We start from the raw sequence: 13,471 nt of genomic DNA, 5'->3' as shown, positions 1-13,471 counted from the left end.
ATACATCTGCATTATTTTTCATAAACAAGTACAAAAAGTTTTAATTAAAACAAAAGCCGCGTCGATGTTACACAATGCCTAGATGCAGCTGTGCCTATAACGTCGATGTTATAGGCACAGGACATTCCTATTGATTCGATTACTTGATGTTATTTTTGTGCAAAGTGAAAATATATCTCGGCAATTTCCCGTGTGTGGCGACGAATTTTTAATATATCTCGGCATTTTCCCGTCTGTTATTTCAGGCAGTGTATGACTGACCATGCCGCGATAAAAAAAAAAAAAAAAAACTCGGCAATTTCCCGTGTGTGGCGACACGTGAAGGAAGCTATGCTCCTCTCTCCACATTATTGTGACGACGTATAAATTAAATATTTCATAGTGACGATTGTCATCAAATGGACGAATTTTTAATATATCTCGGCATTTTCCCGTCTGTTATTTCGGGCGGTGTATGACTGACCATGCCGCGATTTAAACAAAATATATATATCTCGGCATTTTCCCGTCTGTTATTTCGGGCGGTGTATGACTGACCATGCCGCGATTTAAAAAAAATATATCTCAATGGACTTGAAGTTACAGGCCTTTGAGAATTCATTTCGTTCTATAAAGGGCAACTTTCATCGGATTTTCTTCCCGTTTTTTTTCAACCGAGTCTAAAACTATGTTAGCAACTGTGAAAAATGAAATGATATATCGAATTTGATTTGAAATAAAACTGTGTGAGAGAGGAAGACACCACGGGCCTACAAAACAGGCCTCAAAGCTATGCGAGTTAATAAAATGGTGGATATTTGTTTATATGAAGCCTCTCCCAAAATGGGTGGAGCTATGGTTCCCAGAATGGGTGGAGCTTTGAGGTTTTGTCTTCTCTGCAAGAACAAGAACAAGAAGAAGAAGAACAACAGCAGAGGGCACTCTATTAGCAGCGTCTGCGACGCGGCTAAAAATACTTTATGTTGAACTTGAAGGCTCCAAGCACGGACTATATATATAGCCCTCATTGAGGTAAAAATAAAAGTAAAAAGCCTGCTTTCGCTTGCCAAGCTAGCCGTTCCCCCTCCCCCTCCACTCCCTCCTCCCCCCTCTCCCTTCCCTCCTCTCCCTCCCCCTCACCACCCCCCTCCCCCCTCCTCCTCCCCCTCCCTCCTCTTCTCTTCTCCCCTCTCCTCCTCTCCCTCCCTCCTCTTCTCCCCTCTCCTCCTCCCCCTCCCTCCTCTTCTCCCATCCCCCCTCTTCTCCCCTCCCCCCCTCTTCTCCCCTCCCCACCCTCTCCTCCCCTCCCCGTTCCCCTTCCCCCGCCCGGCAATGCCGGGTACTTCCCATGGCCAGCTGTACGTGGGCTGCTCGAGGGTTGGAAAACCAAGCAATCTTTATGTCTTGGCACCAAGTAAGAAAACCAGAAATGTTGAAAACCAGAAATGTTGTATACCAAGAGGTTTTGAGAAATTGACAATTGACAAAACGTCATGTAGGAAATGTACTGTGATATTGCTCTAAAATATACATGTTCTTTTCATCATATATTTGTATTATTCTTATTCAACCCGGGCGAAGCCGGGTACCTCAGCTAGTGTGTGTATATATATGACGAAAGCAAAAAGCCTGCTTTCGCTTGCCAAGCCTGCTTTCGTCTGTATGTATATATATATATATACATATATATATATATATATATATATATATATATATATATATATATATATATATATATATATATATATATATATATCGTATATATATATATATATGTATATATATATATATATATATAGTTACGGTTTTTAGAACCTTCACTTTATCAAATTTAGTATTAAAATCCCTAATAACCCCCCGTGTACATTTCCCCTTCATTGGCTGTTAATTGAAATAAGTGCACTTTAGTTAGTCCATCGCACACATGTAGAAAACCATAGAACCTCTCTATATTTATTTCCTTATTATGTGTATCAGTTAAGGCTGTCTCCACTAGTTGACCTTGCGCTGCACCAAATGAAATAAGATAGAGCCCCATTACCAACTGCATTGCCTCCATTGCCAACTGCATTGCCTCCATTACGAACTGCATTCGCCGCCATTGCCATGTGCTCTAACTCGGGGAAGAAGGGGGTGGCTCGCCCATCGTCATCAAGGGCGGAGCCCCCGAACGACCAACCAGAGATCAGGGGTATGGCTTGAGAGGCGTGACCAAGAAACATCGAGCAGTTTCGCGAACGTTCCAGGGTGTGGCGCTATATAACCCGTTGCGCGGAGCCCCCACCTCAGTTGAGGAGTTCCGTGGCAAGCAGTTCTGCAAGAGAGTTTGTGAGGGAGGTGCTTGTGCAGGTGGCGGTCCTGCTGAGAGCTTCGGAGACGCATGAGGCGGAGACGCGCAAACCTACAAGGCTACAGACAACAACAAGTGCGGGCACGCGAACCTCGACGTGCCGCGATCCTCGGACCTCCCTGTCGCCCGTTCTGTGGACCAGATTGCGGTGGAGTCGGCGGCCGCTCACGTCCAGCCTGCCGTCCTGCACGAACCCTTCTCTCCCTCCAGCCAATCCAACCTGCAATTCCCCATTCGTGTGAGTCTGCCCGTCGTCTGTCCTTTGTGTTGTCTGGGTATAAGTTAAGCTTGTTTAAGGAAATTGCTCCGTGTCCTTCTGCTCCTTCCATTTCCTGTATATTACTTTTATTTCTTCTCTTCTTGTTTGGTTTTGTACAGTAGTAATAAATCCCTGTTATTTCGTACCTTTGGGTTCTTCTTTCTCCTCCGATCGCTTTCGTCCTGTCCCCCATTGATATACGTGGCACGATTTGGCCAACGCTCAGGATCGGGTTAGTCTTTGCTAAACGGCTCGAACTTCGGGTTGGTAAAACCGCTCGGCAACTAGTCCATCTAAAACCGTGGTTCGAGCGGGAGTCCCTTCCCTGCTTCGCGGTCAGGAGTGGCACTCAGGTCCTTGGGACTTTTCATTGACCAATTACCCTGGCTGCTCCCGACCGGAAGGAGCGTTAGGATTTCCAGGACTCACGTCAGTCAGTGACAGACAAGGGGCTAACCCCCCCCCCCCACCTTGGTAAGGGGAAAAGGCCGACGTTGAGATCCGTAACAATTGGTGTCAGGAGTGGGATTTGGACACGAACCAAATTTTTAAAAACATCCAAAAATTTGGTCAAAATTTGGAGCGGCCGAAATTGTTATTAATATTCTAAATTAAATCGCGCCATGGATGATCAAGGTGACCGGATGCCGGTAGGGGAGCTAGAAGAAGGGTTAGGGGCAACCCAGGACCCCAGGGAGGAATTGGGAGAGAGAGAGAGAGGAGGAAAGCGATGAGAATTGTGTAGCGGGGGTTTCAGGCGCACAAGATGGCGGCCTCGCGCACGAGGTTGCAGCAGCACCAAATGGCGCGGCGCATGTGACCGCAGCAGCGGCGCCAATGGACTGGGGCCTATTTATGAAACAGATGATGGCCTATATGGTAAAGACGGACCATACAATTGGACCAATGAGGGACGAAGCAAGGGACACCAGTGAGAAATTGGGCGGCCAAATTGGAGCAATGGGAAGCCAAATTAGTGGATTAAAAACTGAGATGGAAAACCAAATCGGGGGATTGCGAGACGGGTTAAGTAATATGGGAAGCCAAATCGGGGGGCTCGACGGCAAAATTGGGGGGCTCGAAGCCAAATTTGAGGGGTTAGACAATAAATTTGAGGGGTTAGACAATAAATTTGAGGGGTTAGACAACGGGATGAAAGGGGTGAAGAATGGGTTAACGGGGTTAGAAAACACCATGGAAGGCAAATTGAGGGAAATAGGGGAGCAATCCGCCCGGGAAATTAAACAGATGGGGAACCAGATAGAGGAGGTGAAAATCAGGTTGGAAACTAAATTGGATGCCGGAAGGAATGATTTGGAGCAGATGAGGGCGGCATCTACCAAAGAGATGGGAGAGATGGGGGAGGAGATAAGGCGTGGCGTGGGCGAAGAGGTCGCGGGGGTACGCGAGGAGGTAAAGCGGGGTGAGGAGCGCATGGAGAAAGAGGTGAGGAATAGTACGGCTAGGTTACAGGGGGGAATAGAAGACCTGACGCAGGGAGTAGAACAGCTGATGGTGGGACAAAAGGAGTTAGGGGAGCAAGTGGAAAAGAACACGACAGTAATAGGAGGGTTGAAAGCGACCCAGAAGGAAATAAAAAAAGAACTTATAGCGACGAAGAGGGAATGTCAGATTGTACACGAGGGGTTGACAAAGAGGTTGGACGAGGTGACAGAGGCAATGGAGACAAAAGAATGGGAAGTAAGAACGCACATAGAGACGACCAAGGTGGCATTAGAGGAAGAAATTGAGGGGCGCACCGGGAAATAAAGGAGGTGAGACAAAAATTTGAGGAAGTGGAGGAGGGGCTAAGTGAAATTAAAAAGAGACGGAGGGAGACTAGAAAGGAGCTGAAGGAGGAAGTGATGGAATTGGTGCAAGGTCTGTGCTCAAGTCGTGATGATGTGCTTACTGACCAAATAAAGAGTTTGCAGGTGGCGGAGGAGGAGCGAAGACAAGGTGCCGGGGTGAGTGGCGATATACTCGGAAATGCATATGGTGTGAGGGGAGATTCAGTGAGCTTGGGTGTTGGTTTAGACCCGGGCGTTCGTGAGAGGCCGCTGGTAAGGTGTGCGACAGGTACAGAGTGTGTGGAAAGAGGAGGTGTGCAAGGAGGTCCGACTATGGGGAATGCGAGGGGCATTGGTGAGCCAGGGTGTGCGGCGGTCATCGGGTGTGTGCAAGAATGCACCCCCATGAGTGGTACGGAGTATGTACCGGCAGAGAGTGCGCAAGAAGGTGCGCGAGAAAGTTATGGAATGGAGGTGTGTGTGAGAAAAGTGTGCGCCGAGGAGTGAGTGTGCTGTCGAGAGTGAGAGTGAACGCACGACAGAGTGTGGTGGTGAGAGTGACATGGAGTATGAGTTGGTTGTGGCAGGTGAGAAAGAATGCACACCTGGAATGGAAGAATGCACACCTGGAATGGTTGAGCGTGTGCAGGAATGTACACCTGAGTTGGTGGTGGTGCGAGAGGGCACATTGAAGCGCGTGATCGGGTGTGCAGAAGAGTGCACACCCATGGTTGTGACCGAGGAGTGGGCGCGAAGAGGTGTGTTGATGAAGTGTGCGAACGACGAGTGTGTCAAGGTGTGCGGTGGCCAGGTGTGTTACGAGGTCTGTGAGCGTTATGAGTAGACCGGGGTATGGAGTGAAAGAGAACGCACGAGCGAGTGCAGTGGTGGAATTGGCAAAATGTGGGGGATGTATGATAGTATGGTCAATATACGAAAAAAACTCACCTAGCCCCCAAAAAATTGATACAAAAGGGTTTTCAATGGATTCTGGTACCATTGGGCATGCTAAATAACATACTAAAAATCTAGTAACATCTGACTTCCGGAAAGGGGTCATTTTCAAGATGGCGTCCAAGATGGCCACCGGGAGCTTAAAATGGCCATATCTCAATTATTATTCAACCTAGAAAGGTGGTTTTGGAGTCTAACCCTAGGTTTTAGGGCCCAAGGAATCCAATTGAATCAATAAAATTACCATCAGTTAATTATATATTGACAAGTCCAAGATGGCATCCCAAGGTGACATCCTGATCCACTAAAATGGCTCTGTCGAATAGAGGTCAACCTAGAGAGATATTTTCAGTGTGTATACCTAGGTTTAAGGCACCCAGGAAATCATCAAAATTACTTAAATAAGCACAAAGTAATCAGGTAATCCAGTAAGCCAGGTTTACCAGCCCATTAGGCATTTGTTGTCTTATACAGTTAGTCGCTATTCATCGTCATCCTCCGACTCACCAGCCAATGAACCAAGTGTGTGTTTCAGATTGGAGATAAGAGTGTATGTCGTGTATGACAGGTTTGTGAACTCCTGCATTGCGATATTGTACTCTGATGTTATGGGGCTTGACATGGTCCAAAGGGCTCTCTGCTCTTCAGACATTCCGCTTCCGCGTGTCAGACCTCCAGTGGTCTTCAACGACCTCATCAACGTCTGCTCAATGACAAGATCTGAACTGAGGCCTGCCCATAACTGGCTGCTGCGACGGATAACATGAAAACCCTTTTCGAATTTTCTGAATATGTCTGGGTGGTTGATATCAAGCTGACCCATCTCTTGGACATAGACGTATGCTGATTTCAGGTCACTGTAATGCCCAGCTGCGGCGAATATCGGAATGCAGTCAGAAACGGCGCGTAGGTGCATCAGCCAAGAACCTGTTCGATCTGCCTTTATCAGTGACATAGCAACTTTTACCATGCTTTGGTAATTCAGCCACAATTGACTTGTCTTGGACCAAGCACCCAGTTCCATTTTCCTTTTCTCCAGCTCTTTTGGAAATGTCTAAAAAATATGGATTTTGTTTATGCATACATGTACCAAATAATATACTTATTCCTTTTGAGATGAAAATAAATTGTTTGTCAGATTTTTCAGTCCTCCCCCCCCCTCCCCCCTTCCCAATATAAAATAGTCTGTCCCTTGCCATAACCTCTCAAGCTTTGTACAAACCTTTGTCTGTAATGATCACTGAATACTGTGGACGGGAGTCACAGGTGGCAGTGGTGTAGACACATTACACTCTTATCTCCAATCTGAAACACACACTTGGTTCATTAGCTGGTGAGTCGGAGGATGACGATGAATAGCGACTAACTGTATAAGACAACAAATGCCTAATGGGCTGGTAAACCTGGCTTACTGGATTACCTGATTACTTTGTGCTTATTTAAGTAATTTTGATGATTTCCTGGGTGCCTTAAACCTAGGTATACACACTGAAAATATCTCTCTAGGTTGACTACTATTCGACAGAGCCATTTTAGTGGATCAGGATGTCACCTTGGGATGCCATCTTGGACTTGTCAATAAATAATTAACTGATGGTAATTTTATTGATTCAATTGGATTCCCTGGGCCCTAAAACCTAGGGTTAGACACCAAAACCACCTTTCTAGGTTGAATAATAATTGAGATATGTCCATTTTAAGCTCCCGGCGGCCATCTTGGACGCCATCTTGAAAATGACCCCTTCCCGGAAGTCAGATGTTACTAGATTTTTAGTATGTTATTTAGCATGCCCAATTGTACCAGAATCCACTGAAAAACCTTTTGTATCAATTTTTTGGGGGTTCAACCATATATTGACCCCTCTATGAGTAACGAACGGAACGAGTGGTGTGAGCATGTCCGGGGAGCATCGACGCTAACCGGGGCAGCGTTTAGGGCGACGGATAGCCGACGCGAGCACTCGGTGCGCGGCGCGCTTTGTTGGCTGCGATAACCGGCGGGGATCGGTGCAACGTGGCTCCTGTTCGGAGCGCCGCGCATGATCCAGGCCGGACCTCGCCCTGCACGGTCGCGTCCGCGCTCCGCTAAGCGGAGCGGGCGGCCCGGTGCGAGGGAAGGTAAGAAGGGTCGGGACGGCGCCCCCTTGTGGTTGCGGCGTTCCGGCTGGGCGAGGTTGGGGCACCGGGCGGGAGACCGGACGGCTCCGCGCCAAGGTGGCCCTTGGGATCTCGGCCCGAGCAAACCTCCTTCCCTGAACCGAGTGCCGGACGGATCCAACTGCAGGCGACCAAACCACCCGAATTCATTGCTCGGCTTTGAGCATGTAACGACGCACCGAGGCTCAAGTTAATGGACATTTGGTAGGGATAGCAAATTGGTGATTGGCAAAATTGATAAGAAAATTTGATTGGTAAATTGATTGGCAAATTTGATGGGTAGAAATGATTGGCAGTGATTGGCAAATTTTGATGGGCAGAATTGGAATTTGATGGCAAAATTGATAATGGGAGACGCCCGATGTGGAGGAATGGTAAATCCACCATCCCTCACATCCACCCGGGCACATGAGCATTAGCTATGGGGTTTTGGCAGTGTAAGCTTGCCGAGGGAGGGTTTGGATAATGTATAGGGATCTAGAGAAATGACCATAGGTGACATGAGAGTTAAGTAGCGACATGATACCTGTAGTAGGGGACGTAGAATAGATTAGATGGATTATAACGACGAGGGAGCGCGATAATATAAGGGGCGACTGGGAAGCGCAAGTTTCAGAAGGGAGTAGTCAGCTTAGATGATGCAGTGTGTTTGTGGTTTATTGGATGAGGAATTGGTATGGAAGTTTTTGCGGTAATGTTGAGCAAATGAGGCAATGCTCGTGGATGATGCCGTGTGTGTGAAGGAAAGTGTACTCAGCAGCGTATTGTGAAAAGTGTGAGGTGATTGAGCATTGTATTGAGTGAATGAAGAAGCCTGGGAGGAAGGAGGGTGCAGGAAGCACCAGGTGTGTGAGCACAGGTGTGCAAGTGAACAGGTGTATGGAGAATGGTTGAATGAATGGTCTGGAGTAAATGGAGTATGGAATGGATGGTGTGGACTGTGGAGTGAGTATGGTGGAAACTGTGGAGTGGAGTGGTTGGTGCGACGGGAGTGTATGGGGAGGATGGACCCCTATCACGAATACCCGGGGAGGGTAGTTTAAGAGTTAGGTAGAGGGTATAGGTAAATTGTGGTTGGATATTGGCATCTGTGGTGCGTGTGGAAGAATGGTGTTTGGATGGGTGCATTAGTGACGTGGAAATGGCTGGGTGCGTGGCCTGTTAGTGTGTGCAGTTAAATGGGCGCTCCGCCACTGTTAGGATGTCAGCCAGGTGAGGCCGCAGGTGGGCTCTGGGAGCCGGTAGAGTGCAGAGGAAGGACCCGGGTAGCCCAGTGCCAGAGAGGGCACCGAGGGGGTAAGCGCCAGGGAGGGCCTTCCCCAGGTAGATAGGTAGGGTGAGGAGCTAGGTAAGCTCGGGTGGCAACTTCAGTGGCGGAGGTGCACAGGTAAGTAGACCTGTTAGGGGAGCCACACAACTCAGCCCCGAAATTGTGCAAAGGCACAGGGAGTTGAACCGGGGGAGTGAGACCCCAAATTGATGAGCACCACAGTTTGGTCAATGGGAATTGGTTTTTAGAACCCATAGTGTAAGATGGCCAATGGTTTGGCAGGGAAAGACCCCGGGTAGTGTAGTGTGTTAATGTCATTTAGGAAGTAGCTAGGATTGAAATCTCCTTGCACCATCTGCATCCACTCACCTGAGGTGACGACAGAACTTCACACTGTGCCATGTGTTGTTGTTTTTATTTTTGTGCAAATGTTTTGAGGATGTAAGACGCATCATGACGTGGGCGTGACATTGTGCTTGATGTTCCATCTCTCCCTCCTTATGAGGATTGATGATGAATTGGTGATGGCAAATTTGGTTAGACATTGGGATTGGGACGAATTTGGTATTAGGAGATATGGGGAAGACGTGATGCTAGAGACGAATTGTAAATTGTTTTGTAAATATGGGGTAAGGGCAAGGGTAGAGTATGTGACAGGGGGGGGGGCGGTGTACGGTAGGGACGAGCTTTCTCACTTCGCTCTCCGTGCGCACCTCGTTCTGCATTGCCTTGATTGATGTGTACCCTTGCGGCCTTACCCCTCACTAACGCTGCATCTCTGTCTTCCCTCCCCGACCCATGGATCGTGCTCTCTGGGCACTGAGGGGGAGCGTGCGGGAGGCCCTGTCTGTGTGCCCGAATTCTCGCCGCCAGCTGCTTGCATCGATGCACCACTTGATGGACCGCCGTTTTGCGGCCCAGCACCACAATATGGACCACGGTACTGTGGCCGAGCACCACTCATGGACCCCAAGGTTTGGGGCCTGGCCCCTCTGTTGGGACCGGCCATTGCGGCCAAAAGCCTTGCTTGCAGACCACGGTCAAGTGGCCCCTTTTTGCCATACAGGTGGACCACCCATAGCTGGCCCCTGTTGGCCATAAATAAAAACGGACACGTTTTGTGCATTTTTATTTATCTTTGCAAATAGGCAGCAAGCAAGAAGAGCAAGAGACAACATCTGGAAGAATGACGGACCAGCAGAGCAGGAGCAGAGCGGAGCAGTCACAAGACCATCAGTGTGTTTGTGTTTTATTATGGTGTAATGTCGCACTGGATGGTGCGTGACTGTGCACTTCGGTGCATTTTGGTGATTGGTGTTTTGGTGTTTTTGGTGCTGGTGCATCGATGCAGTGCATGCTGTCTCCTCCCTCCCACAGGTTTTTCTCTTTTTGTTTCCTAAAAAGAAAAATAACAGGTCCTGGGTTGCAGTGTAAATACAATTAATGTCACTTGTAAATAATGCTCCCCACCATAAATGTATAGTTTGAAAATTAATTCCGAAATTCGGTTATTCTGTGGGTGTGAATCTGTTAGGTAGGGTGCAACGCAACAGGGGGACATATTTATTGTGTTTTAAAATTGTCGCACTCAGGGTCAGATTAATAGTAGAGGGTTACCACATCTGAGTGCCACACTAAGTTAAGGTTTTGTCGGCCCGAGGCGTGCCGTGAGGAATGAGGGTGCTGTGTTACGGTTTTTAGGACCTTCACTTTATCAAATTTAGTATTAAAATCCCTAATAACCCCCCGTGTACATTTCCCCTTAATTGGCTGTTAATTGAAATAAGTGCACTTTAGTTAGTCCATCACACACATGTAGAAAACCATAGAACCTCTCTATAGTTATTTCTTTATTATGTGTATCAGTTAAGGCTGTGTCTCCACTAGTTGACCTTGCGCTGCACCAAATGAAATAAGATAGAGCCCCATTACCAACTGCATTGCCTCCATTGCCAACTGCCTTGCCTCCATTGCCAACTGCATTGCCTCCATTACGAACTGCATTCGCCGCCATTGCCATGTGCTCTAACTCGGGGAAGAAGGGCGTGGCCCACCCATCGTCATCAAGGGTGGAGCCCCTGAACGACCAACCAGAGATCAGGGGTATGGCTTGAGAGGCGTGACCAAGAAACATCGATCAGTTTCGCGAACGTTCCAGGGTGTGGCGCTATATAACCCGTTGCGCGGAGCCCTCACCTCAGTTGAGGAGTTCCGTGGCAAACAGTTCTGCAAGAGAGTTTGTGAGGGAGGTGCTTGCGCAGCTGGCGGTCCTGCTGAGAGCTTCGGAGACGCATGAGGCGGAGACGTGCAAACCTACAAGGCTACAGACAACAACAAGTGCGGGCATGCAAACCTCGTCGTGCCGCGATCCTCGGTCCTCCCTGTCGCCCGTTCTGTGGACCAGATTGCGGTGGAGTCGGCGGCCGCTCACCTCCAGCCTGCCGTCCTGCACGAACCCTTCTCTCCCTCCAGCCAATCCAACCTGCAATTCCCCATTCGTGTGAGTCTGCCCGTCGTCTGTCCTTTGTGTTGTCTGGGTATAAGTTAAGCTTGTTTAAGGAATTGCTCCGTGTCCTTCTGCTCCTTCCATTTCCTGTATATTACTTTTATTTCTTCTCTTCTGCTTTGGTTTTGTACAGTAGTAATAAATCCCTGTTATTTCGTACCTTTGGGTTCTTCTTTCTCCTCCGATCGCTTTCGTCCTGTCCCCCATTGATATACGTGGCACGATTTGGTCAACGCTCAGGATCGGGTTAGTCTTTGCTAAACGGCTCGAACTTCGGGTTGATAAACCGCTCGTCAACTAGTCCATCTAAAACCATGGTTCGAGCGGGAGTCCCTTCCCTGCTTCGCGGTCAGGAGTGGCACTCAGGTCCTTGGGACTTTTCATTGACCAATTACCCTGGCTGCTCCCGACCGGAAGGAGCGTTGGGATTTCCAGGACTCACGTCGGTCAGTGACAGACAAGGGGCTAACCCCCCCTTGGTAAGGGGAAAAGGCCGACGTTGAGATCCGTAACAATATATATAGTAGGACAATCACGGAGAACTTACAAACTTTTGATTGAAGAACAACTTTCCAAGAACACATGGTGTTTGTAAATCGAGATATTACTGTGCATGATGCAGGCCTAGCTCCATTATTGACGGCGATAGATGGTGTGGTGTTTGCAGTAGAGTTTGGTGATGGATGCGAGAGCGACTCTAAACTAGAGGTGCTTATCATCGTCGGGCTGAAAAAAAGCTCATTGATTTTTTATTTTGGTCATGTTTTTGCAGCCGCTTGTGTTTTGATGGTTGCATCATTTTCTGGGGGCACAGCTGTGCCATAGAGAGACTTGTTGAAAGACATATTCCAAGGGTTTGACCAACTTTTGATTTTGTCAAGATCTGAAAAGAGGGAAGAGGCTGCAACCTGCCAGTCTGAAGGATGAGGGATGTCACAGCAGAAGCCCGAGTAATCAGCAAATAGATAAAGAAGGATTTTCCAGAGTCAGAGAGATAATTTATGAAGATCAGGGATTGGACTCTTGCCACAAACAAGTAGCAAACCACTTCATACCCGGACATTGAGGATGTATCTATTTATCAATTAATCTATTTTCAGCAAAGGTTGTACTTCACTTGAAATTCACCTTTTAGACCCACCTGTAACACAAGTTAAACAGCTAGTTAGACGATAAATACAAAGATGAAGTTTCAATATATTTTTGTCAAAACTTGTGGGATATCTCAGTTTGATTCTCATCCGTGAAAATTTGTGCATTCATCACATTTTTATCACTCTCCCTCTTTTTCCACCTTTGCCCCCTTATGTATTTCCTAGTAAAGCCCAAAATAAGTTTCGTGAATCAATCAATAAATGGAACCATTGAGCTCACATGCAAGGGATCTGGAATTCCACTCCCAAACCTGGATCTGCTTGATACAAACGGTACCAAACTCAACACCAGCAAGAAAAAAGATTCCAAAGAAATCCAACTTCAGATGATACTTCCTGAATTTTCTCCTGGGAAATTCACCTGCGTGGGAAGAAACATCCATGGAGAGGCGCGGGTGGAGATCACATTGGAATTGAAGGATGAACCAAGATCTCTTACTCTGGGACTGATCATTGGGATCGTGGTTTTGTCACTTCTTTTTGTTACTGCACTCGCTGCCGTGATCTACTGTGGAAGAAGGAAAATCCCGGGAAAAGGCAAAGGTACCTCACCTGTATCCTTCAATTTGCACACTCATTGTTAAACAACTGCATGGGATCAGTGAGATGTCATTCGGGGGAAAAAACAACAAGTACACATGAAAGGGAGATGTTCATGTAGTTAAGGGAGAAAAAGTGGGTGTGGATGTGGAGTATGTGCACTTGGGGTGCAGGGTGTGTGGAGGGAAAGGGAGGGTGCGGGAGAGGAAAGCATGGGGGATCAGGAGGATTTGGAGGGGGTGAAGGGGGAGAATGGTAATTTTTACCTTGTGCATGAAGGGGGTTGGGTAGGACAGGACAGTTGGATTGTTTGCTTGGATGCCTGATTGGGTCAAACAGCATTTAAAAAAGTACCGTTCTGGTACCAGCAGAGGGAACTGTATCTTCAAATACGTCTTCAGAATTGGATGTTAAACTGGTTGACTTGTCTACACTGGTATGGACGCCATAATCACCACGACATTTTACAAATACATTCATCCATGGATTAAAAAAAATCCTACCTGGGGCAA

General features: G+C 47.6%; 1 protein-coding gene across 1 annotated transcript in view; it reads left to right on the top strand.

Moving 5' to 3' along the window:
• The window catches only part of LOC137418306 (selection and upkeep of intraepithelial T-cells protein 2), a 61,051-nt gene that overhangs the window by 36,583 nt on the left and 10,997 nt on the right, over positions 1-13,471 (top strand). Inside the window, exon 3 of the mRNA XM_078773851.1 lies at positions 12,585-12,962. Within this exon, the coding sequence (XP_078629977.1) occupies positions 12,585-12,962 (378 nt within the window). The remainder of the gene's footprint in view (positions 1-12,584; positions 12,963-13,471) is intronic.

The sequence above is a fragment of the Myxine glutinosa genome, chromosome 3 (genome assembly GCF_964187855.1).
Source record: "Myxine glutinosa chromosome 3, kmMyxGlut1.1, whole genome shotgun sequence".
In the NCBI taxonomy this organism is placed as follows: Eukaryota; Metazoa; Chordata; class Myxini; order Myxiniformes; family Myxinidae; genus Myxine; species Myxine glutinosa.
Note: the sequence above shows the minus strand (reverse complement) of the source record. Positions and strands in the feature narration are given on the sequence as shown.